The 27014-nt window shown below is 46.9% G+C and overlaps 1 protein-coding gene and 1 non-coding gene across 5 annotated transcripts in view; both read right to left on the reverse strand.

Annotated features, from left to right (window-relative positions):
• NHSL2 (NHS like 2) overlaps positions 1–27014 on the reverse strand; it is a 118700-nt gene that overhangs the window by 39757 nt on the left and 51929 nt on the right. The window contains exon 1 of one of the 4 annotated variants that reach the window (XM_028714870.2): positions 15762–16315. The exons of the other annotated variants lie outside the window; for them this stretch is intronic. Within the exon in view, the coding sequence (XP_028570703.2) occupies positions 15762–15804 (43 nt within the window). The 5' untranslated portion in view covers positions 15805–16315. Of the gene's footprint in view, positions 1–15761; positions 16316–27014 lie in introns of those variants that run through there. 4 annotated transcript variants of the gene reach the window in all.
• Positions 3314–3388, reverse strand: TRNAK-CUU (transfer RNA lysine (anticodon CUU)). Its single transcript has one exon. It is a non-coding gene; the product is annotated as a tRNA-Lys (tRNA).

Here is a 27014-nt window from a genome sequence, read left to right on the forward strand (position 1 = left end):
GGGCTTTTATTCCCATGTCATCAAGAACTTTGGCTTGAGAACATTGGGTGCTAACACAAAAGAGAGGCAGGATGACTCATCGGATCTGCGCAATTCTTGAAGTGTTTGTGGTCTTGAGAGACTGCAGGGGTGGGAAAACCTTTTTGGCCTGGCAGACCAGATCTTTAACTCCCGACAGGATGTCATTATGATGGCAGTTGGTGACAGGTGGATGGTCCTGCTGCCTGTCAGAGTTGGCCCACAGGGATGGAGGCAGGACAGAACCCCCTGCCCGTCAGCTGATGCGCAGGGAGTTCAACCCTGTTATTATTATTATTTTGCAGACATCAGTTGTCCGGGCACCTGATCCAGCTACAACTCAACCTGTCCCATCACACCTAGTGTTGCATATGATGTGAGGTATGCAGCAAGCAGGCAAGGTTTAGGGGAAATGGCCTGGTGGGCTACATCTGGTCCCTAAGCAGGAGGTTCCCCACCTGAGATAGACTATGGGTCTATCTCCTTTGGGTGTGCATGATGACAGTAGGAGGGGCCAACACGAATAGTGGGCAGTGACACCCCTTTTCTCTCTCTCTCATTCACGCATATTAGCATGCATGCCATCCATGCATCCTCTCTCCCACATGTAAAGGTAAAGGGACCCCTGACCATTAGGTCCAGTCGTGACCGACTCTGGGGTTGCGGCGCTCATCTCGCTTTACTGGCCGAGGGAGCCGGCATACAGCTTCCGGGTCATGTGGCCAGCATGACTAAGCCACTTCTGGCAAACCAGAGCAGCGCACGGAAACGCCATTTACCTTCCCGCTGGAGCGGTACCTATTTATCTACTTGCACTTTGACGTGCTTTCAAACTGCTAGGTGGGCAGGAGCTGGGACCGAGCAACGGGAGCTCACCCCATCGCGGGGATTCGAACCGCCAACTTCCGATCGGCAAGTCCTAGGCTCTGTGGTTTAACCCACAGCGCCACCCGCGTCCCCTCCCACATGTAGATATCCCCTAACTCATCATCCTCTCTTCCCTGGAGTAATAGGCAACTAGCAGCCTGATAATTCAATCCATCCTGCCCAGCAGTTTTGCTGGGGCTTGGCTCCTACCGTAGCACCTGACCCCCAAGGAACTTAGTCCTTTTCTTCCTGCGTGTATACAATCACTAGTCCACATTCCTATCAACGCAATAGCCATGCTTTGGATGGATGAAAGGCCGAAGGGGCCAGTAACACAGCTTTCCACACAATTACTCACTCCCACTTGACTGGAGATACAGCCAAGGGACTCTTTAACCACCTCCTCCGTTTCAAGAGCAACAGATGCTTTGACAGAACCTCCTGTTAGTTGCTCTGAGACACAGCCAAAGGGTCTTTTGAAACTTTTCCTCCGTGAATTGCACCAGAGGCTCTACCTGAGTAGCAGCTGGGATGTATCAGAGAAAGAAAGCTGCCCAGAGCCTCTTCTGGGAGGCAGTAGAAGAGCCCTTTGGCTGGATCTCTGCTCAGATGGGAGCAAGCTAATATTTCTGCTGTTTAATCGCGCCTGTTTAAAACAACAACAACAACAACAACAACAGAGGGGGAAGCAGGTACCAAGCAGGCAACTGTCACTCTAGACATTAACTTATACAGATAGACCTGACAGTACAAATGCTTTCGGAGGCAGCTGTGCAAGCATCAACTTTGACCATCACATTTGTGCATTATTGCTGCTTGGTTGCAGGGGGCATTCTGGATCTTGGTAATAATGAGGAATTGGGATTTACCCCTTGCGTGCACTTTAAGAGGACACCTGCTCAGTAGATCAGTTAGTGTGGGATTGAAAGCTAGCCCAGGAATAAGCCAGCCCTTCGTCATTCCACTACCAGAGGACAGAAAGTGGGATTTCTCTCCCTTTGGGCCTGAATTTCAGCTAGCTGCTGCAGGCAGGAGGAGGCAGGAGGCAGGGACCCAAAGGTCAGAATAAAAATCAAAAGCCCATTTCCACAAGTAAAGAACAGGGGAATCTGTGACCCTCCATATGTTATTGGACAACAACTCCCATCAGCCACAGCTAGGCTGGGAGGGGTGGTGGGAACTGCAGTCCAACAACATCTGCATCTGGACAGTCACCGGCTCCTCATCCGTGGCATATGGGATGCTTCAATTGCTGGGCTCTGGAATTTTAGGACTACATTTCCCAATAGCCCCTGCCATGGGCAGCATCTCTGACCTAAGGAGGGTTGTGTGGCTGGGAAAAGTAGGGGAAGCTGGGTGTGTGTGGAGGAACAGAGAAAGGGCTACAGGCTGGAAGAAGACCAGCAAAACACCAGCACCGAGTCAGTGGTGGAAAAGATGATTCCTCCTAGCAGTCAGGAGTGCAGGATAGCCCCGGACTTGTTTCCAGAGTCAGGTCACATCCACACCTTTACATTAAAGCACCCTTAAACTACTTTAACTCCCAGGTCTTCTCCAAAGAATCCTTGGAACTGTTGTTCGTTAAGAAAAGTAATCATACAACTGTTATTCTCAGCACCCTTAAAAACTACAGTTCCCGGGATTCTTCATGGGACGCTCTCTAGGGTTTCAGGGAGGCGAAATTCCTACCTGAACCAGGAGATGCTGGGGCAAGAACCAGGTTCAAGAACCAGGATGTTCTGCAGGCAAAGCAGGTGGTCTCCCCCACTGAGCTGTGGCCCTTCCCAAATATAGGCAAATCTTAAATAGCATTAGTAACCCATTCATCCACCCATCAAAACCCTCAGCATCATCCGACACCTACTATCTCAGCCAAAATGGACATAGAGTTGGAGACCTATGATTGCACTTCCTGCTTTTTTGCAGGAGGGTTGCTTATTTTGAAGCCGCTGCATGGGGAGCGTGGGCTCTGAATTTGATCATGGAACTGGGAGAGAGGCAGTATTCCCTCTTGTGCCTGTGTCCTGATCTGAATTGCCTTTTGCTGGGTGGAGGGCAGAAGAAAGCAGTTGTCTATATCAAGCCTGGATTCAGGCAACCCCCTGTGGTGCTAACAGCAGCTTACTGGGAGGTGAGGAAACAATGACAAAAGCATCGCAGGGAATATTATTATACACACACTTTCCCCCAGCTGCCACTGCTCCAATCGAAATGCAATCCTCCTCGCCTTGCAGCAAGCTAAGGGAAATAAAAGCACTGGCAGATCTCACAAAGCAAGTAGGGTTTTCAGCTCTCAAGAGGTACCTGGTGACAATTAGTGCTTCCATGCAGATGGCCCTAGGATGAGCTCATAGAATCACAGAAATTGTAGAGTTGGAAGGGAACGTGAGGGTCATCTCGTCCAACCCCCTGCAACGCAAGACTCTTTTGCCCAACGTGGGGCTTGAACCCACAACCTTGAGATTAAGAGTCTCATGCTCTACCAACCGAGCTATCCTTAAGCATCTCCAGTTAAACGTGGACAAGGCTGCAGGTAATAGGGAAGACCCTCTGCCCGAGAAGCGGGAGTGTTGTTGTCAGTCAGAGTGAACAACACTTCGCTAGACAGCTAAATTAGTTTGGTCTAGCACAGGGGTCTGCAACCTTTAAGACAAAAAGAGCCACTTGGACCCGTTTCCGAAGAAAAAACAACAACTGGGAGCCACAAAACCATTGCGACATTTAAAACAAATATATCTCCGGAGCCGCGATCTGACAGCGGGCGGGAAGGTGACGTCGGGACGGTGCGTGACTAACGCACGCACCGCCCCCATGCGACGTCACAACCAGTACAGCACCCGCCACAGTGGGGAGTGTTGGGGCGCACAATGCGCCTTCTCCCCTCGCTAGTATCCGCCCTGGAGCCGCGGCAAAGATGTAAAAGAGCCACATGCGACTCCGGAGCCGCAGGTTGCAGACCCCTGGTCTAGCACATGACACCTTCCTACGTTCTCTACCCCCAACCCCAGCCATAGAACGGACCTTGGTGCAGAAGGAGTCCAGATCTCTGCAGTCCTCTGTCTTTCGTTCCTGTTCTTCTGACCACAAGCACTTACTGTCCAGCAGGATGGGATGGGAACAGACCCCAGTGCCCTAGAGCTTGCATGTCTGTCAGCTACAAGTTCCCTTCCAGAAGCTCTTCAGCTGGGGCTGCAGCTGGTAGAAGTGAACCCCACCCTCAGATAGACCATATGCCCTACATGAGCTAACCGCAATGTTACAAAAATAGCTTGTGAAATGGGAACTGTGGGGAGAAAGGGGCAATTCTGATAATACACAAGGGGAGAAGTGAGCTATGGTAGATTACCACTTTTTCCCCCATTCTCTCTCTCTCTTTTTAAAAGGACTTTGGTTGCACACTGAGTAGTCACAAAGCAAGCGGAAATCATCGGGTGAAAGTTTTATTGGCACAGAGTTGCAGGGATGACAAATCATTCACCTGTTGATTTCTGCTCATTATAAAACCGTTTAAAAAACACGAAAACTTTTCCCATTAAGCAGAAGGGAGTAAACTCATCGTCTCTAGGATTTTAGCTGATCAAGCACCTCTAGCTGCCCACATTTAATCCCATTCTGCTAGGAAAGCGCTGAGCTGCCTTGTTTTTGGTGTTTTAATTTGTTTAACTTAGTACATTCGTCTCTCATCTCTCTTCCGTTATGGAGCTCAAGGCAGTGCAAGGGTTGACAAGACCCAGGACATTCTCCGTCCAGGAAGGGCTGGCACACACAGAGCATGGCCCTCTGATAAGGACATTTCTTGGCCACTGCAGCCCAACAGCAAGGCCTGCCTAGGAAAGCTGTCGGCAATTAGCCCTAGAGCAGGAGTAGCCAATGTGGTGCCGTCCAGATGTTTTAGACTACAACTCCCATCAGCCCCAGCCTGTGCGATCCATGCAAATTTTATGCAAAGCTATGCCTTCTCTTTGTGGCCAGTGGTAAGTGACCACCCTCCTCCAGGAACTTGGGAGCTCTCTGGCATGGCATTCTCAGAGGGGACCCCTCACCTGGAAAAAGCAGGATGTACAACAGAATTACCCAAGGCTGCCATTGATGTTCTTGGTTATTCTGTACAAGGGTTGTTTGGCTGTGGGCAGGATTCCTGCATTGCAAGGGGTTGGACGAGAGGACCTCTGGGGTCCCTTCCAACGCTATGATTCTATGATAGCACCCTTGGGGTGGCGAGCCCTCTCTGCTGGACTTGGGGCTCCTGGAAAAGGCCCAAGTTTGCCATCTTCTGGGGCCAGCCCGAAGTGGAAGCCCTGCAGGCTTCTGTACTATTTAGAGTGAGTCTTCCACCACCTCCAGAGTCAACACTCTGCAGCAGCTGAGGAAAAGGGTGGTATGCCCCCCTTGCCCCCCCCCCTACAAAACCATGGCTAGGATTGGTTTTAAGTAAGAAGGTAGACAGGTAGGGGAAGGGAGGGGTCCGCCTGAGGGAAGCCCACTTGTCCTTGGCAAACCCCACAAAACAATTTACAGAGGACTATTAAAAGAAAAAGCATAAAGTATATAATAAAATGGGAGGCGAGTGGAGCTGTGGGTTAAACCACAGAACCTAGGACTTGAGTGTATGCCACTATTTTGGCCCAATGTACATAAAAACAAGCTGTTAAACTTGTTAAATTCCAATAAATTAGCAAGTAATTGAATCTGAGGCTCGCCCCCTTTTGAGTTTGAGGTCCAGGACAAATGACTATCCTGCCCCCCCCCCCTGTCTGATTGGCCCTGGAGCCATCCTGAATTTTCTGCTGCATAGTAATAAGAGGTCACCTATTACCCACTTTCAATTTCTATGCCCTCTAACTTTGCCCCTCCTCCTCCTTAGGAACAGAGGAAGTGGCCTTATAACAAGAAAAGCAAACAGTCCATCTAGCTCACTGGTGGTGAACCTTTTTTCAGCCCCAGAGTTAAAAGTAGTTAGAACGACGAATATAAATTTTTCATTTATAGACATGCTCTATGCTCCACACAGACCAGTGATAAGCAGAGCTCAAGGACACTTCCCAGCTAAGCATAAACAAAAGGTCCTTCCTAGAGATGCCAGGGATTGAACCTGGGACCTTCGAAGAAGATGCTCTTACCACTGAGCTATATATCCTGCCTCCTGGCACTGCTTGCTTGCTCACCTGCCCTCCGTGAGTGAGCAAACAGTTGGAGGAGCAAGAAGATGGAGCATTAACCCTCTTCCGCATCTCAACAGCTCCTTCTAAGAGTTGAAGTGAATCAGGTCCAGGAGGAGAGACAAGGGACTAGGTAAAGGTAAAGGTAAAGGGACCCCTGACCATTAGGTCCAATCGCAGGCGACTCTGGGATTGCAGTGCTCATCTCGCTTTACTGGCCGAGGGAGCCGACATACAGCTTCCGGGTCATGTGGCCAGCATGACTAAGCCACTTCTGGCAAACCAGAGCAGCGCACGGAAACGCCGTTTACCTTCCCGCCAGAGCGGTACCTATTTATCTACTTGCACTTGACGTGCTTTTGAACTGCTAGGTGGGAAGTCAGCAATAGCCAGTAACTGGGAATCACAAGGGATGAAACCAAGGTAGAGCATGAAGATTCTTAACATTAGGGTCATTGCTTCAAGCCCCACCCTGGGCAAAACATTCCTGCATTGTAGGGAGTTGGACTTGGTGAGCTATGACCCTTGTGTTCCCTCCCAAGTCTAAAATTCCAAGATTCTAAGCTGTTCTGCTGAGGTCCTGCTTTCAGGCTTCCCATGGGCATCTGTGAGAACAAGATGCTGGACTAGGTGGGCCATTTCATCTGATCCAGAAGGGCTCCTATGTTCTTAAGTGGCAGAAGAAAGAGGCCACAATCAGTAAGACGGAGCCCACTGAGATCAACTTGCCCAAGGTTCCCCTCCAAAACGGAAAAACCCAGCACTAGGCTAATCCCAGAAGGTCAAAGCATCTGAAAAAGAACAGAATTTGATGTTGGTGGATAAAAGACAAGGGGAAGTGTGGTGGTGGGGCAGGAACCACCACATCAGCACTCTCAGAATAAACTGAACAAGTAGTAACTGGAAAACAAAGGAAGGGGGAATCCCTTCCAAAGAACATTTCCTTTTAATGGACCTGGCTAAAGATCTTTCCACAGAAGTACAGGGTGGAACAGTGTGTGTGTACGCGCACGCACAGCAAGTTCACTAGCAGGAAGTGTGCGCTTCTGTGCATGTGTGCAAATGTGTGCTGCCCTCACAGGCCTGCAGTCCAGCCCCGCAGAGCGTGGGAGATGCACAGCATCATCTGAGCACACCATGTGCTGCTCCAGAGCTCAGCCAGGGCAGGCGGCCAAAGAGCTTGCTAATAGCCTGTCTGAGAGGCGCATAAGTTCCACCTGCTGGCTGTGGTGGCAAACCACAGCTCCGACTGACAAGTGGAACGGCTGAGAGCGAGGCACCTAAAGGGACACGACAGGATGGCGCCGTGCCCGGGCACACAACCTGGAGGGGCACAGAGCACAGCTGTCGTGTGCCAGCCTGCCCTTGTGCCAGCCTGCCCCTGCAGAACAGACCTCCTGTGACACCCACAACAGGGTGAAGCTGCTCTGAAAGCAGGTTGCTAAGAAACCCATCCTCCTGCCCTCAGGATCATTGTTCAGCCAATGGCAACATGCTCCAATGACATCATGAGCCTTCAGTGTGTCATGATTTCTCCCTTCGCAACATGAAAGAGGGTGCTGCTCAGAATCAAGGCAATTGCCAGGCTCCTCCGCACCTCTTTTAAAAACCAGGAGTGCCGTGTTAACAGTCCCTTCTGCCCCATGCGCAAAATCATACTGCCTCCTCCTGGCGCCATTTCATTTTGAGCAAAGCAAACCATTTCATTTTGAGCATTTTAAAACTTTCTGTTTGATTTGTGGTGTCTTTATTATCACTAACCTGGTGTCCTCTGGATGGTTTGGAACACAGCTCCCATCCATCCCAACCAGGTTGTGGGAGTTGTAGTCCAAAACACCAGGTTGGCAAAGGCCAGCATATAGCAACAGCGAACTTGTTCTCTGAGTGCCAGTTCTTACATAGGCTGCAGACACACCATATATTTAAAGCACATTCCTGCCCCCCTCAACACTTCCCCTGGTATATTTCTCCACCAGTGTCAAGCGCTGTCCTTTCTCAGATGCTTTGACCTTCTGGCATTAGTGTACTGCTGGTTCCAAGGTTTTTTGGGGGGGGGCGGGGGGCTGGGCAAGATGTTCTCAGCTCTGCCCCTCTCACTGCATGTGGCCACTTTCTTCTTACAGTTAAAAGAGTCCTGAGGAATCGGGAATCTAGTCCAGCATCCTGTTCTCACAGAGGCCCAAAGAATCCTGGGAACTGTAGTTTGTTTAGGGTGCTGGGAACTACAGTTTGTATGGGTAAACTATAATTCCCAGTATTCTTTCCGAGGGCATGCTGTAAATATATGGTGTGTACACAGCTTTAATCAAAGTGGCACCACCCAAGCTCAGAGTGTGTGTGTGTGTGTGTGTGTGTGTGTGTGTGTGTGTGTGTGTGTAAGGGGGAAATCTTGACTAACCCAATGAGAACTGGGAATAGGTTCAGAATGCTGACTAGCTGCAGGAAGGGGTTAGTTAGGGAACGGAAATGGAATATCTCGGAAAGGGCACACACTGCTGCTGGGCACCCTGAACAAGAGCACTCCACACCCAAGTATTGTGTTTTCTGTCTCCTATCTGTAACCCATCTATTTGCAAGGGGGCTGATTGGATAGGCAGCCGTGGGGCTGCAGAAGCAAGCAACACATGCCAGCAGTTCTAATTCCATAGCAACATCTAGCATTCCCCAGAGAGCTTCCAGCTAGTTGGAAACCTTTTATCAGTTTTGGCAATCTGGATAGGCGGCTGCAATTTTCATTCAAGATAACCTGGAAAATAATGCAACAGTCCTCATGGAGCCTGCATCTAGGACGTTTATTCAGAACGCCTTTTATGGCTGATCTGAGATCTCCAACCATTTCCTTCTAGATGAAAATGAAAAAGGAACCACTTCACCCCTCCCTCAACCCCCACCCCACCCCCAAGAAAAACCAAAGGCTTTGATCTGAATGCCTTATATTATAGGGATGAATAGCAACTGAATTGCACTGATTTCCCCCTATTTTCCCCCATCACAATGTATCCAGCACCTGCCCTACTGTTCTAGCATGCAGGCATCTGCCACAAGGCTTGCAAACTATTCAGAGCTTTTTTCCTCTAAGAAAACAAGCAAGCTTCCAGCTTGCTTTATTCAGAGACGCCCTCCGAATCGCATGACTCCAAGACCTCAAGAACAGGGAGGGAAGAAAAAACCTCCAGATATATCACATGGCAAGGCTGCAGAAAGAAAAGAATTCTTAGGGAACAGCAAAGATTCTCTTAAGGAGCCAGCACTTTTCAAGAGGTTAGGGTGGATTGAGGGCTGGGGTGTGATGTGCACTAGCAGAAACCATTATATCACTGGTAGAGCATCTGAAGCCCTGGGTTTGATCTTCCGCATCTGCAGGTAGGGTTGATAAACCCTGGAGAGCCACTGCCAGTCAGTGTTGACAATACTGAGCTAGATGGACCGATGGTATAGCACAGTTTCATACGTGGAGCTGGAGCATGAGGCTGGCCACATCTTTAGCCTAGCCATGATGATGATTTATAACATTTCCCAATAGCCTTGGTCAAAAACAACCCAAGGTGACTTACAGGTGACTCACTGGGCATCAGGTTGGCTGCTTCCTTCCTTCCAACACCATCCCTGTCCCCCGGGAACTCCTTTCTCCCTTGATCCAGATACCTTTGCAGTTGACCTCCACACACAATTCAAGGAAATTACCCGCAAGCCAGAGTGGGAGTAAAGAGGCCCATGATACAGTCTGAGAGGTGAGATCAGACATAGAAAGAAAACTTAACGACATGGTGAAGCCTGCTGCCTGCCCAAATGACCTCATCGGTGTTGCTGGAATTACAGTGGTACCTCAGGTTAAGTAGTTAATTCATTCCGGAGGTCCGTACTTAACCTGAAACTGTTCTTAACCTGAAGCACCACTTTAGCTAATGGGGTCTCCTGCTGCTGCCGCGCTGCCGGAGCCCGATTTCTGTTCTCATCCTGAAGCAAAGTTCTTAACCCAAGGTAATATTTCTGGGTTAGCAGAGTCTGTAACCTGAAGCATACGTAACCTGAGGCGTATGTAACCCGAGGTACCACTGTACTAGGAATTCTGCCTTCTCCCTGTGATGCAAGGCTGGCTAGAAGCAAGCAGCAACTGCACTCCCAACAACTTTAGCCAGGGACAAGCAGGCAGGGAATCCCTACAAGGGAGAGGTCGGGGTAGGCTTCAGGAGAAAAAAAAAGTGTGCCTGATATTGGCAAAAGATTACTGACCCCCCACAACGTAGGGATGTCAAGCGTGAGCTCTAGTTCCCAGACAGACAGAATAGCAACAGTCCTACAGGCAGTAGTAGTTGGGGGTCTATTGGGAAGCCAGAAATACGTGGAGCCAGAGCCAATGACAGGCAGAACCAAATAATCCTAGTTTTGTCCTCTTCCTCCTCCTTGATGAGTTCTATAAGGGCAAACTGAGACTACATAGGATGAAGCTGACATGCAGCACTACACCCTGGAGTGATTTTAAGTAGGAAGGCAGGGCAAATGATTGGGCAGGGCCCCTTCTGTTCTACTATGGGTCCCTGAATGTCTCCTTTGCCAACCTTGTGAGAGTGGAACCTAATTACAGCACAATGCAGAGTATGTTTACTCGGGAGGAAAGTCCAACCTATACACACATATGATGGCAGCCCTTGGGGAGGTTTGCTTGTGGGATGAGCTATTTATGATAACATCTGTTCTACACAGAAAAGAAGTGGAAAACAAGCATTTTGCATTGCAAAAAAAAAAAGCAAAAGCAAAGGAGGTTTTGCAAGGTAACAATTGAACAGTTTGCATGGTAGCCATGGAATCACGGAATGGTAAAGTTGGGAAGGGACCCCAAGGGTCATCTGCTCCAACCCCCTGTAATGCAGAAATGTCAAATAGAGCATCCATGACAGATGGCCACCAAACCTCTGCTAAAAAAAACCTCCAAGGAAGGAGAGTCTCCATTCCACTGTCAAACAGTTATTACCATCAGAAAGTTCTGCCTGGTGTTTAGTTGGAATCTACTTTCTTATATCTTGAATCCATTGGTTTGGGTCTTACCCCCCGGAGCAGGAAAAAAACAAGCTTGCTCCATCTTCCATGTGACAGCCCTTTAGATACTTGAAGATGGCTATCCTATATCCTCTCAGTCTCATCTTTTCCAGGCTAAGCACACCCAGCTCCCTCAACTGTTCCTCATAAGGCTTGGTTTCCAGGCCTTTGATAATCTTGGTTGCCTTTCTCTGCACACATTCCAGCTTGTCAATATCCTTCTTAAGTTGTGGCACCCATATCTGGGCACAGTATTCCTGGTGTGGTCTGACTAAGGCAGAATAGTGTTGCTATTATTTCCCTTGGTCTGGACACTATATTTCTGTTGTTGCAGCCTAGAACAGCATTAGCTTTTCTTTTCTTTTTGCTGCTGCACCACACTGTTGACTCATGTTAAGCTAGTGTTCTACTAAGACCCCTAGAACCTTTTCACAAGTACTACCCGCAAGCCAAGTGTCCCCCCATCTTAGTTTTGTGCAGCTGGTTACTCCTGTCCCTATTTGAATTCATATTGCTAGTTTTGGCCCAGTTCTCCAATATGTTAAGCTTATCTTGAATTCTATCTTCTGTAGAATTCACTAGCCCTCCCAATTTGGTTTCATCTGCAAATTTGATGAGCATCCCTTCAAATCCTTCACCCAAATCATTTATAAACACATTGAACAACAATGGGCCCAGGACAGAACCCCGCAGCACCCAACTCGTCACTTTTTTCCTGGATGATGAGGAACCATTAGTGAGCACTCTTTGGGTTCGGTCAGTCAACCAGCTACAAATCCACCTAACAGTTACATTGTCCAGCCCACATTTTACCAACTTCTCCACAATAATACTCTTGTATACTCCTCCTTCATGATTTTCCCTTTCTTCCTTTTCTAATGCATGCCCTTCTTAAATCTCAGCTCATCTGTAAGCTCCTTATGCAGGCACACTGCTTTCTTTAGATACCACTCACTTTTCTTTCTTGTTGCATTTGTGCTTTCAATGGTTCACCTTTAAGAAACTCCCATCCACCTTGGACTCCTTTCTCTTTTGAGTACTTCTGACCATGGTGAAGGTCTCATGCATGGAAAGATCATGCATAATGATACTACAGGGCTGCAAAATCCTAGGCCTTCAGTCACACAAATGTTCTTAAAATGCTGAAGGTGTCACCAGGAACTTTAAAAAAACATCAGGCATTATGCTGTCCTGTGATGCCAAGGAAAGAGATAGTCATAGCTGAGCCTTATGATGCAGACAGAGAACAAGCTGGTGAAGGATAAGTGGAGCGTTCCATTCTTCCTCTGCACATAGGGATGTGGGACAAATGCATTTAAAGGGGAATCTATTGAATTCACACTACCTCAAGCAATTCAAGAAGCAAAATGCAGCTATTCTTTGGAATTTGCACTTATCAAAATAACGTAGATGCTTCTACCATTTTATAATATGTGAAGCTGTTAACCCAACCTGTTTATGTAACTGATTGGTTTTCTTAATCAATTAAAACTAGTTTTATTTTTTAAAACATTGTAAGATTCAAGTTCTTATAAAAACTGCAGTTGGAAAGCGTCCTCTTAAAATAGAAATTATGACAGGAGGGAATGCATCTTCTAAGGTGATGCCTACTACAATCAACGCACATGCCCATCACATTATATCCACATTTGAACATGCTGCCTTAACATGCAATAGTTAAAAGGTGGGGATAGGGGTAGGGGTACACACACAAACACCCCTCCCCCCAAAAAATCTGTGTATGTCGGTTCCTGTGCACAGCAGCCCTGATTTTCACATGTAGAGCACAGAAAGTTTGTGTGGGCCTTTTAGCTGCATTCACTTGAATGCGCATAGAATTCTCCACACTTTGGTGGACTCAGGTGGATGCCAGTAAATGCCCCCTGGAGACCTGTCCGTCCCACTGAACATGGAAAGGCCAGGAGCTGAGCAAGCTGCGCTGATATGTATGAGATCGTTGGAGATGGGGCATGTGTGTGAGAGAGAGAGAGACCCCACCCACATTTCTAACTACTTTATGTTTATGTGAAGGTCTGAACATGGCTGAAACAATTAATTGCTTTATTAGCTCATAGGTAAAGGGACCCCTGACCGTTAGGGTCCAGTCACGGATGACTCTGGGGTTGCGGCGCTCATCTTGCTTTACTGGCCAAGAGAGCTGGCATTTGTCCGCAGACAGTTTTTCCGGGTCATGTGGCCAGCATGACTAACCTGCTTCTGGCAAAACCAGAGCAACGCACGGAAACACTGTTTACCTTCCCGCCTGAGTGGTACCTATTTATCTACTTGCACTTTAACGTGCTTTCAAACTGCTATGTTGGCAGGAGCTGGGACCGAGCGATGGGAGCTCACCCTGTCGCAGGGATTCGAACCACCGACCTTCTTATCGGCAAGCCTAGGCTCTGTAGTTTAACCCACAGCACCACCCGCGTCCCTTTATTAGCTCATACCTATAGCCAAACTGAGATTTCCTTAACCTAGCAACAGCCCTTAGAAAAAATTACCCGAGGGTGCACACCTGTACCTGCAAAACCGAGTCTGGGAGTAACAGGTTGAACAGTTTCTGAGGTTGGGCAAAGAGAAAGAAGCATTTTACATTTTGAGGAAATGGATGGGGAAAGCACTTGAGAGGGGTTGATGCTGTCTCCGCTGCATTTGAACATTATAGTAGCAGAGTGTGTGCTTTGCATGAAGAAGATCCTAGGTTCAATCCCTAGCAGCTCTCCATTAAAAACAGGATCAGGTAGCAGGTGAAGAGCAGGGCTCCTGACAGACAGCCGAGAAAGCTGCTACCACAGCAGACGCCACCAGGCAAGATGGCCCAGTGGTGTCACTTAATAAACAAGGCAGCTTTATATGTGCCAGGTTACCCCACCACCACCAAACCTGTTCAACCAATATACTTGGAAAGATTCTTCAGAAATAACTATGCAATCCTGGGGGGGGGGTACCCTTTTTAGCTTGAGGGTTGCATTGCTTCATGAGGGCATATGGCCATTTGCAAGGGTTGGGCAGGGCCAGAGGCAAAGTAGATATAACACTGAGGATGACTCTTACCTTTGTTTAGTAGGGTACATTGCAGCAACACAAGAAGGCAGAGGTTTCTAAACCCTTCTCCCCACCCCAATACCTCTCCATCCTCCATCTAGACAAGTCAGAGGCATTAGTTCAAGGCTGGTTAGGCAAAAGCACTTAAAAGAAGCCTAAAGCATGCTCTGGGGAGAATCCTGAGGGCAGGACAGAAAGGGGTATGGGGGGCACCATTTGGCCCCTGAGCCTGAGGTCCCCTACCCCGTTGAAAAAAGTTTCCACTGGCCGGGAAAGCATGAAAACCCACCTCTCCTTTCTGAAATCCCCTTCAGCACTGATTAGCCTTGCAAACCCATAATCTCATCTTTCAAACAACCTATCTTACTCTGTCCTCTTGCAGAAAAAGAGCAGAGATGTTGTCAGGGATTCAAGTCTACCAAATTGTTCACACCCACCTTTCCTGTCCCTGCCCAATACTGATAGATAACACAACAACTTAATTTTTGTTTTTGGTTTTTTTAAGAAAAACAAAGGCAGCTTCGTAGACCCCAGTTTGCTATTGCATGAGAAAAGATACAAAGCAGACAAGCTTGTGCATTTGTGCCACTCTTGATGTATGAGTACCAGATATGCATGCAAAAGTTGCGTGCCTGGGGAAGACACAAATCTCTTGCCCCCTTCCCCCACCAAATAAGAGACTTGTACTAATAACATCCCATTACTTTTCTCTCTCTACAGTATCAGCATGCAGTGTGTCTTATTTGCAGAGGACAGTCCTCTATTTTAAGGACTATCCAGTCGAAGCTCAGTCTAAAAATAATGAGCCATAATAAGGGAGAGCAGTGACCTTACACTTGGATTACAGACTGAGCAAGAACACAGGTCAATTGGTTACCCACTCACGGAAGATGTACTGTATTTCTAGTTCAATTACAGTAATTTTTTCCTAAATTTGCACCTGCACCCACAAATTACCACATGTGCTTAATAAAAGAGAAGTACTATAGCTCAAATGTTAAAGCACCGGTTTCGCATGAAGGAAGTCTAAGGTTCAATTCCTGCCATCTCAAAGCAGGGCTTGGAAAAACTCTTGTCTGAAACTCCAGAGAGCTGCTGCCAGTCAGTGGAGACATTATTGAGCTAGATAGACCAATGGCCTGATGGGGTAGAAGCCAGCTTCCTTTGTACCTAATACACTGCTGTGTGTTGCAGTGGTGTCCAAAACAAAGCCTTGGAAGATTGCTGTGTATCTTGTCATTTCACCCAGCCCCTCTTGCCCAACACACATCTGTGACCTAGTCCGGGAACAGGGTCTAGTTGTCATCTGGGCAGCCCAGGACCTTCAGACACACTGCCCAGGATTGTGCCCCAGAGAAGTCACTTTGGTACTGCTCTTGCAGTGGTTTGACTTCACCCTCAGAGGTACACTCCTTTGTCTCTCGAGACAGAAGGATACCAATAAGAAAGGGGCTTCTATAGCTTCCTACTGGGTGCAAATTCATAGTGACTGTAGCGCAAAGCTAGCAACACCCTCGGCAGCAGGTGCTGCCATCCCTGCATTCAGTAAGGTAACAAGACTCAACACCTTGCTCCATGCACATCAAAGCTCCTTCCCGTTGACACCCCCTTCCACCCACCGGTGTGCCTTACCTGCTCTGTGCAAGGACATAAGCAAAGATCCTGCCCTCTCCATGAGCGCTGGGGTCCCACACGCAGCACCAGCGGTGTCAAAGCACGCACAGGGGCATCCACACCACGCGCAGATGCCTTCACAGCACCCTGGTCTGTGCAACAGACACCCACCCACCCCCTGCTGTCTTTCGGCCTAGTCCAGTTCTGAAATCGGCAGCAAGGCGAAATCTGCAAGGCGGCTGCTTCTTCAGGCGGATTGCCCTGCCATGCCAGGGCTGGAAATAGTTCAGGAAGCTGCCCCTTTTGTTCCTAGCGATCCTCCTGCCTCCAGTCCTCCTCGGCTGAACTTCCTTTTCCCACTTTCTCTGGCCCCCTCGGCAGGGAGAGGAAATCACCAGGAATTGGCTGTTTGAGTCAACTCCCGCTGGCCCATTGTCGCAGGCCTGTCCCTCCTTCCTTCCTATCGACAAGGCCCTGGGAAAAGAGAGAATGAGCCTGTGTTTGCACACAGACTTGTAGGCCAAGTGGGACCTTGTTTTCGAAATGCTTCCTTTACACGACTTCACACACCTTTAGGAAAATGGCTCTAAGATCAGAAGGATAATCTCTTTAGGGCTTTCCCCTCCCCCTGGTGGTGGGCCTAGCTCCCCTCTCCTCTTGCAAAGGAGGCTTTCCACAGCTGCTACTCCTTCCAAACACGCCTTAGGGCTGGAGGCTGAGGAACCAGGAGAATCTCTTTAGAAGGCAGATTTGGCTCAAGGGCTGCTGGTTGCAGATTATAAAGCAGGGGTTTATAATCTTTGGGCCTAGAGGGCCACATCAGGCCTCTTTATCTGGCCCTAGGCCGCACCCATCTCTGATATTGTTCTGCCTCCTCCTTGAGCAACTTTGCCTGGCTGAAAGGTTTCCTTGAATTCTGATCATGCCTATTCCTTGCCTGAATGAAGGATAGAGAGGAGAATGTAGAAACTGGCCAACTAGGTAAAGTAAAAAAATAATTGTGTTCATTGCTGCACCCACTTTAGCTACCATCATCAACAGCATCACAGGGAGAAACAGAGATGCACTGTAACATATGGTTCCTTTCTGACAGTTCTGAAGGATATTCTGAGCTCTTCAGCACCGAAGGAAGACGTAGTTCGTGCTTTATTTTAAATCATCTTGTTAGATCTTTGGGCTGATCCTGTAAGTCTACAACTGAAAAGTGGCCAGCCAAGCAGCCAAGCCAAGTGCAGCTACAATCAATAAAGCCATCTCCTGTTGCTTCTTGCAAGCATCAGTGTTATAGGGTTCCCAAATGTGGGTTCTCCAGCTGTTTTTGGACTACAGTCCCCATCATCCCTGACCACCAGTCCTGCTGGCTAGGCATGATGGGAGTTGTAGTCCAAAAAACAGATGGATGCTGTTTGGGAAACCCTTATAGACTGGCTGGCATGTCAAGCCATCATCTCACTGTAGAACAATGAGATGAGAAGGGTCAAAGGCCCTTGCTGGCAGAGTCATTTAAATATTTTAGACAAAGTCCAGAGAGAAAAGAAAACGATAATACTGTATAACCTGAACAAGAACAGTATATAACTTCAGGTTTTGTCTTTCTTAAGTCAGGCTAGATACACAATTACAACACATAGAAGAAAACTATGTCAATATGCAAATGACATTCAGCTCTGTTTCTCCTTGCCACCTGGTAAAGTTTGTGTCTGGAGGCAATAATGAGATGGAGGAAGGCCAAAACACTGAAGCTAAATAAGTCCTAGATAAGTTAGAGATACTGCAGATTGGTAGTTCCTGGGTTGATGAAACAGAGAAAGAGAGCTTGTTCTAGAGAGGGTTGCATGCCCGCTGAAGGACCAGGTACATAGCCTGAGGGGTTGTCCTAGATTTTCCTCTGTAGCTAGGGCCCAGGTGGCTTTAGTGGTATGAAGTGCCTTTTTCCAGCTCTGGCCTTTTCACCAGCTACAGCCACTCCTGGGAAGAGAATGCCTGGCCATAAAGATCGGTGCACAATTTACCTATCAGTTGGATTACTGCAATTCATTCCATGTGGGGTGGCCTTTGGGGACTGCTCATGGACACTGCAAAATGCAGTGGCCAAAGTATTAATGGGAATGTCTGCAGAAAAGCATATAAGAACAGTTCTCATCAGGCCCAGTTCAGAGTCTTAGTTCCAAGTTTAAAACGCTAAATGGCTAAGGATCTGGATATCTGAAGGAATGCATCTCTCCAAATAGTACTGCCTGGGCCTTGAGGCTGCTTGTTCAGCACCAGCTGAAGACTTTGTTCTTCAGTCCGGCCTTCTGAATTGGCTGTGTATGTGTGTGCTGTGTAAGGAGCGACATAGCCAAGATTCTTAATTGTATTTCACTTTTATTGCTTAGTGTATTTTAAACTGCTGTTACCTTCCCCGAGATCACTAGGGATGAGGGGTGGGACATACATTCTTTAAAATGAAAGTAAACAAGCATTGCTTCTAAAATGTGACAGTTCCATTTTTAGTATTAATTTCAAGCTCAAGGATGTCAGTTGCTGTGGAGTAGAAAGTTTGCATGCAGAAGGTCCCATGTTCAAGCCCTGGAATCTTCAGGTAAGGTTACATCCACACCATCCATTTCAAGTTCTCTTACACCACTACAACACCCATGGCTCCCTCCAAAAGAATTCTGGGAGCTGTAGTTTGTTAAGACCTCGCTGAGCTACAGTTCCCAGCACCCAAATGAATGCTCCATGGTGTGGATCTGACCTAAGGGGATCTGGTAGTGGGGAACAGGAAATACCTTCCTTTGTCCAAGACCCTGGAGACCTGCTAATTTAGGCTGCTTTCAGATATGTGGGTTACTGTGCTACGTTTGCTGGTTACAATGCTAGCTCTTCTGTCCCAGTTTTTAACATTCCTTTTATACTGCAGTACTTTGTTGCATTATGGCACTCTGGCTTTTTGATCAATACATCACCATGTCACACTAAATTCTGAACAGCAGGAAAGAACTGTATCCTGGGATACTGCCCTAAATTCTGTCACATGGAACTACAATGCAAAACTCCTGAGATTTGCCAAGTTAACAGGGTTGCAAATGGATTCCACTCGTACCCCATGAAAAAAATTAAAGTGGGAACAAGCACTAAACTTCCACTTAAATTCCTCTAGATTTCCAGAAGTAGCTTTTCTGTAGCATGAAAGTTAACAACAACAATGACAAAACAACCACCACAACCCAGGTCCAACACTAACACTGAAGAAAAAGCAGGAAAGGACTAAAGCCTGAAAGAACTATAGCGAGGGAAGAATAGATTACCTTTCTGTCTATTACTTCCCAATGGGTTCCGCTAGCTTACTGAAAACAGTGCTGCTTTACTCCCAATAATGGAAGATGGGTTTTGGAGTCCAATCGCACCTGGAGGGTCACAGGTTTCCCCAGCCAAGGAGTAAACCATACCTGGGCCAGGTAGACAATGGTCTGTCTTGGAATAAGGCAGCTTCCATCTTTCCTCACTCAAAACAACTTGCAAGCTAACAGCAGCAAGACCCTACTGCTTTTGCAAGAACCAAAGCCAGGATGTTTACAGCCAGTGTGGTGTAGTGGTTTTAGAGTGGTGAACTAGGAGTTGAGAGACTCAAATCCACACTTGGCCATGTGGCTCCCTGGGTGACCATGTGCCAGTCACTGTCTCTCAGTCTAACCAATCCCTAAGGGGTGTTGTGAGGATACAAACGGGGAGGGGGAGAACCTATGTGTGCCAGCCTTGGACAAAAGCTGAGCTATAAATGCAATAATTAGCACGATCTGGCTTTTCCTTGCTAGATTCTGGCCATGGGACTCTTAACACTCAGCTGAATGGATCTGCCTGAGCTGGGCAGCAGGTTGTTATTCTCCATGGCTGTGAGACTCAATTGCTCAGATTCCTTTATTGCAATAAAATTTAACTATTCCTGCAAGAGCCTGGCTGGAGTAATACCAGAATCATCATAGCTGTATAGATAACCATGCATGGCCCCCAGGGCTCTTTATCTGAGTTCCCACCACTACTATCAACCTTCCACTGCAGAGATGAGTTTTGATATAACAAGATGTATGTGCTCTAGGCTACAGATGCACAGCGAAGGACAACAGTCTCCAGCGTTGAACATACACACAGGCATGGCTGTCTCTATTCTCCCATTCATCCCCCCACCCCACCCATCAACTTCTCTCCCCACCCCTCACCTCATTTCCCTTTCCTGTGAAAGCCCTATCTACCGACTACTGGAAATCCTGCTTGCTGCTACTCCCACCCTCGACTCTCAAGATTTCAGCAGGAATCGCTTGCACACTTGCAAGCCCATGTCTATAACCATGAGGGCAAGAAACCTGTTTATTTGTTTGTTATAAATTGAGTAAAAGATTAGATGTTTTAGGTGCTGAAAGCTGCACCCAGTAGCAAATTCAGAACTTAACTATTGCAGAATATGCCCAGCACTGATAATGAGGGCTGAACTGGATGTTTTCAGCTGAGAAATAGAAACTGGGTGAAGAGCAGCAATAGAGGCTGGTTTCAGGGAAATTAAATCACACCCTTATAAATAAACCCATTACAGTTAGTTGCCTGTCAAAAAACAAAAGGAGACTGAAGTCATATTCACGCCATAAATTTAAAACACATGCCTCCCCTCCTCTGGAGAATCCTGGGAACTGTAGTTTGTTAAGGGGTAGAGTAGTGTTTCTCAATTCCCCCCCCCCCAGGCCACACTTTCAAATTAAAAATTTGCTCGTGTCACACCAATTTTTGTGTGGATAAGAAATAAATTGGAAAGCACCTCCTAGCAATGCCTGATTTATAACACAGAACACAACTACTTTCTAATATGATCCTGGGAGGTCCAGAAAGTATAAAAGAATGCAGCTACATAATTACATGAACCATTCCCAAAATATAACAGATTGTCTTCCTGCCATGTTTGCCATCTTCTCCTGCCACACCAGTGTGCGAGATTAGGACTTGGGAGACCAGAGTTTAAATCTCCACTCAGCCATGAAACTCAGCAAGTGACCTTGGGCAAGCCACAATCTCTCAGCCTAATCTACCTGACAGGGTTCTTGTGGGGATAAAATAGGGGGGGGGGGGGGTAGAAGAACTACATGTACCAACCTGAATGACTAAATGGTGGCCACTATTACTTTCTCTCCTTTCCTCACCCCCAACGCCTCTGGAATGACACTATATAAAATTGTTTTATAATGCACAGGTGTTTGTATGAGACAGGTATAATGCACAGGTGTTTGTATGAGACAGTGTACACGCGTTGCTCAGCTATTGCGAATGCGGACTGTGCACACATTGAAGGTAACATGTGAATAACTATACAAGTGTATTTGTGTACATGGGTTTGGATGCTGAACCATCGCTAAATGCAAACACCCCAACGTTACAACATCACATCGTTCCAAGGGCTTGCAGGGTGCTGGCAAACTCAACTTTACTAAAGAAAAGGCCACTGTTACTGCCATTGACTGAACTCTTCCCTTCAAACCGTGCAAATAATCCTTCTCCCCAAATCATCTGAAATGCTCTCCCCTATTTGCCACGATTGGAGGAGGCGGCATTTTTGCTCAGCCTTATGGCTTGGGGTGGAGGGGTGAGGAATGAAAAGGCCTTGGGACCAGAGCCCAGCTTTCAGGAGCCAACATCAAAAAAATGTTAGGCTCTTGCCCAGAGCACGCATAGAGATATTATCAAAATTCTTAGGCATCAGCACCAAACATTTAAAAGTCTCCTGGTATTTTTCCAGCTTGAGTTGCCGAAGAGGATCGTTTCATGCCAAGAAAAGTACCTTGGAAGACTGTTGACTAACATGGGCTTCAAAGCTCTCTCTCATCCCAACCATCCCCATCACCTTCACTGCAGTGGGTGGGGTGAAGCCATCAGCCTGCCTCTTTCACTTTGCAGTTGCTGCCTCTGCCCCCTGAATGGTGAGTTGAAAGCTGGGCCCCATGGCAACCACAGGCCATTATTTTCAGTGCATGGAATAGTTTTCAAGAGAGCTTTAAAAAAACGCACCACCTGTCAGCTTCTCTTGAATAAACTGGGAAGAGGAAGGCAGATAGGTACAGGAACATAGCAAGCTGCCTTGTACTGAGACAACCAGTCCTTTTTGCTTAATATTGTCCACGCTGACTGGTAGCAGCTCTCTCTAGGGTGTCAGGCAGGGGTTTCCCCTAGTGCTACCTGGAGATGCCAGGATGCTGTGGGATGATGGGAGTTGGAGTCCAACAGCACTTAGAGCTATGAAAGCGTACAGACAACTCCCACCCCCTTTTTTCAGTGCTATTCTGTTTGTGTTATCTTCAACACTGCTTCATGAATAGTCATAACCAGTAAAGCAGGCGGGTGGGGTGGGGGGTGGGTAGGAGTAGAGCTCCAAGATGTTTTTCAGAGGCGTGATATCATCATCACTGATGGACCACATGCACACACGTTGAACTTGTTTAAAAATAAATAATAGGTTTTTGTATAACTAATTATAAAATAAAGTGAAATCACTAAAAGACTATATAGCACACACTAAACTTAGAGCAAACTCTAAGGGAGAAGGAGATACACTGAACTGCCTAGTAATAAGAAACGATTAGCAACACTTAACACACAACCCATTCTGCACAGTACATTCAATGCAGTATCATTCCTCTTACAATGGTCATAGCTTCCCCCCAAATAATTCTGGAAGCTAGTTTGTTAGGGGTCCTGAGAATCATTCCTCTCACACAAGTGACAATTCCCAGTGATTTAGCAGCCAATCACTCTTCCCAGGGAACTCTGGGAAATGTAGTTCCAAGGTTGTGGGGGGGGGGGTGTTTCCTAACAACTTGCAACAAACTACAATCCCCAGGATTCTTTGTGGAAGTTTAAATGTATAGCACAGATAAGGGCTCAAACTCAGGTAAACACCACAACAGCAAGAGGAATGTGAAAAAGGAGAACTCTAATGGGTGTGAGGAGGAATTGGAATGATCCAACTCAGGGGGGGAAAGGCACAACAGATTCAAAAGGAGCAAAAGAACAGTGAGGATTTGGAAGCAGAGAATTGGAAGCTGGTAAGCAAAGGAAATTAATTAAGAAAAGCCTATGTGCCAGCAGAACTCTGCTAACGTTCCTTCCTATTCCTAAGAGACAAAATCTGCAAAAGAGCAAAGAAAACCACGTGAATCAAGGCTATATTTACTTCCATCAATTTCCCTCCCTCAGAGCACAGGGATTGGAGAGTCCTGGTAAAATCATTCCCTGTGATTGCAAACGAGACCTGTCAATCACAGAGGACATCTCCCGCCCTCCACACACATTAGTTTCGCTTTTTAACAAATATAGTGCAGTGTTTTTTAAAAAATCTGAGTCCACCAAACATGGGGGGTGGGTAGGGGGGCTTTCTGCTTCAACTCGGGGTGCTTTGTGCAAATCCCTCTTAACCTTGGAGAACCCCACAATCCTTTTAAGGCAACCCCCCCCTTCAGAATTCAATATTTGTCCAAACCTAGGGCACAACCTAGACTTCTCTGCAAGGCTGTTTGCTTTTCTTATTGAAAGCTGAAGTTTGCTTTTCAGTTGGCTGAAGATCTTACGTTAAGGTTCACAGGCACTTGCAGAGCATCCTGACACGATAAGATAAGCAGGCAATACTGAAATTCCTCCTCCTCCTCCGTACAGCCGTTAAAAAGATATTGTACTGCTGTCCTTTATTGCATCTAATCTGGAGGTATCCCTTTCATCCCACTTCTGCCCATTTCCCATCGACTCCAATTTTTTCCTGGGTAGTTAAAGAACAGGGTTCTGCAAAAACAGCACATTTAAACAACACATTTAAAGACAACACATTTAAACAACACATTTAAAGACATTTAAGATGTTGCTTCCCCTCAAAGAAACCTGGAAACAGTAGTTACCTCACAGAGCAACAGCTCCTAGCACTCTTGGCAAACAGCAATTCCTAGAATTCTTTGAGCTGCAAAATGTGCTTTGTGCTACAAAGGACAGAGTCTTGTGGCACCTTAAAGACGATCCAATTTATTATGGCATAAGCTTCATGAACCACACTCAACTTCATTAGATGCATGAATGACATAATAAATTGGCAAGTTTACACACATACGTAACTCCCTTAAGTAATCCAAAACATCTAAAGGATATCAGCATGGGAAAGGCTCAGGAGGGGATGTAAGGATGTGAGCAATGAAATGCCAAAACCAAAACCAACAACAACTCCAGAATGCATTAATTTCAATGAGTCTACTCTAAGGAGAGCTAGCGTTAGATGCAACACAACCCCCAGCAAACTCTCCCATGGATAATAGCGTAACACCCAGTTTATTAGGTTCAGCTGACAGTCCCAGAATACTGTACTGAACTAGTAAAGAGAGATGGGACAGTTCGCATGTTCACAGCTGTTTGGGAAGATCAGGGTTGGTCCCTGATCAGCCATGCAATCAATGACTGCAATGGTCTGCATAGCTTTCTGGGAGTAAGCCAAGGTGAACTCAAATGGTGCTTGCTTCTGATTTCATAGGATGGACAATTGATTTACTCTGACACAAGGCAAGGTCTCCAGAATTAGCAGCAGCAGCACCTCACCCCAATATAGCAGCAGCAGCAAGAAATAGAAATATAATGTATGGGTTAAATAGCACAGTTGTGCCCAGTATGCACATTGCTAATACAGGATAAGAAGGGAAATGGTGCTCTTATGTTCCCAACTGCCCCAGCAAGCACGGTCAATGGAATTACGAGAGTTGTCCTTCAGTAACTTCTGGAGGGCCAAAGGCTCCCCACACATGACACAGACTGCTGCCATAGTCCGGCCTTCCTTAACCAAATCTGCCAAACTGTTTTTCCATTTCAGTGACCTACAGCTTGATCCTGTGCAGCTTGCTTCTAGCACAGGATAGTCCAACTTTTCATACCAAGTGGGCTGCAAGAATACTTCAACACAGAACCTGCGGGCTGCACATTGCCTTGTTGCGTTGTGGGGAGCGAGGTCAAAATTTGCTCTCGCCCCGCCTCCCCTCCTGCTGCCTTCCCAAAGCCAGGTAAGCTGGGAAAGCATTATGGTAACTAGATTTTAAGAGGCAAGGAGGGCTCTAGGACCCTGTCGCTTACCCAGCTTTGGAAAGGCTCTCTCTCTCTCTCTCTCTCTCTCTCTCTCTCTCTCTCTCTCTCTCTGTGTGTGTGTGTGTGTGTGTGAAATGTTGCTGAGGGCAGCCAAAAAATGCCTCGAGGGCTGCATGCCTCGGACCACCCAGTTTTAGGGAATATATGAAAAAGATGGCAGCCTTACAGAACAATCCTGTGTATATTTGTCCCCCAAAAGTGAGCCCCACAGCCTGCAATAGGTCTTACTCCCTTGCGCTGATGTAGCGATTGTGGCTATCTTGGCAACGCTGGAAGAGGCTGAGGGAGGAGTTGGAATCTAACAACATCTGGCAGAATGCAAGGACAACGGTTTTTGGATCACTTTGGTGGTAAAAAGTAATCTATACCTGCAAATAAAATAAATAAATGAACGTTATAAAGAACCCTGTGGGATCAGACCAAAGGCCCATCTCACCCAGAAACCTGTTTTCACAGGTACCAACCAGATGCCTATGGGAAGCCTTCAAAGCAAGACATGAGAGAGACAGCACAATTCTCCCCACTTCTGCTTCCCAGCTACTGACACTCAGTGGTATACTTCCTCTGATACTGGAGGTACTGCACAGATATCCTAAGTAACAGCCATGGACAGCCTTATCCTTTACAAGTCTGCCCATCTCCCTTTTAAAACTATCCAAGCTGATGACCATCACACGGTAGGAAAATCCCACCCTTACCTTCTTTTCTAAACGAAAAAGCCCCAAATGTTCTAACCTTTTCTCCATGCCTTTGATTACGTTGGTTGCCCTTTTCTGACCTTTACTAGCTCTACAATATCCTTTTTGAGGATGCAATACAACTGAATACAATATTCCACGGGCAATTGCACCATAGATTCTCATAGCAGAATTCCATTATTGGAAGGTGTGTTTTTCCCTCCAACAGGGTCTCCTACTTACCCCTAACAGAGAATTCATCTTTTTTTGCAGCTGCCACATACTGGGTTGACATCATCCTTAAAGCTATCCATTACCATTCCAATATCTCTTTCCTGGTCAATCGCTGCCAGTTCAGACCCCTTTCTGATGTTTTGGACTACTTATGGGAGTTATAGTCCAAAACATCTGAAAGATACCTGGTTGGGTAAGGTTGCGGTATGTATGTATAAACTTGCCAATTTAGGGTGTCCATGCATCTAATGCATCAAAATAAACAGCTAGTTCCTGCCAATCCTGATGCTGTCATTAGCATCAGGTTTCATTCATCACCTGCTACTTCCTCTGGAGAGAGGAATACTTTGGGGCTATTTTGATTAGGGATAAGGGGACAGTCTGGTGTGGCAAAGTGGCAGACCACCCAGGGAAGACAGAACAAAGGGGGCAGTGAATGCAGGAAGCGGAGGACAAGAAAACTAACAATGGTCTGTTTATTTATTGCATTTATGTTGCACCTTTTCCTCCAAGGAGCTCAAGGAGGCATGCATAGTTCTCTACCTCCTCATTTAATCCCTACAACAACCCTGTGAGGTAGGGTAGGCTACTAGTCATATTGGCTATGTTCTACCCGCTGCTAATTCTGGTTGGCCACTATGAGAACAGGATGCTGGATGAACTAAGCCCTTGGCCTGATACAGCAGACTCTTATGTGCGTAGGAGAAAAGAAGAGGGAAGAAGGGCATTTGTGCCACATGCATTTTCTCAGAAGTAAATCCTACTATGCCCAATGCAGCTTGCTCCCAGAGAAGCTCACAAAGGGTTTTTTGCAACCCCTACAGCTCAATCCTATGCATGTCTACTCAGAAGTCCAAATGAGTTCAATTACGACTTACCCTCCAGTATGTTTGTATAGGATCACAGCCCTGGGATGCTCTCTTCATTAGCTGTGCCCCTTCAGCTGGATTCTATGGACGTTTTACTCTGGAGGAAGTCCCATCCCATTGAATCAAATAGGATCTAAATTCTAGGTACCAGGATGCAGGATGGCAACCATCAGGGAGGCATTTGTACACGCGCATTGAAAGATGGCACGCATGTGTGTGAGTGAAAGTGATTGGTCAGCACAGGCAAACAATCAGTAAACATAAGAACATCAATCACACACACCCTCCTCAATGCAGCCAGTTCACATGTTCAACTATAGGTCATGAGGCAGGGTGCACCTGTGTAAACCTGCCCTTAA

Source organism: Podarcis muralis, chromosome Z (genome assembly GCF_964188315.1).
Source record: "Podarcis muralis chromosome Z, rPodMur119.hap1.1, whole genome shotgun sequence".
Classification (NCBI taxonomy): domain Eukaryota; kingdom Metazoa; phylum Chordata; class Lepidosauria; order Squamata; family Lacertidae; genus Podarcis; species Podarcis muralis.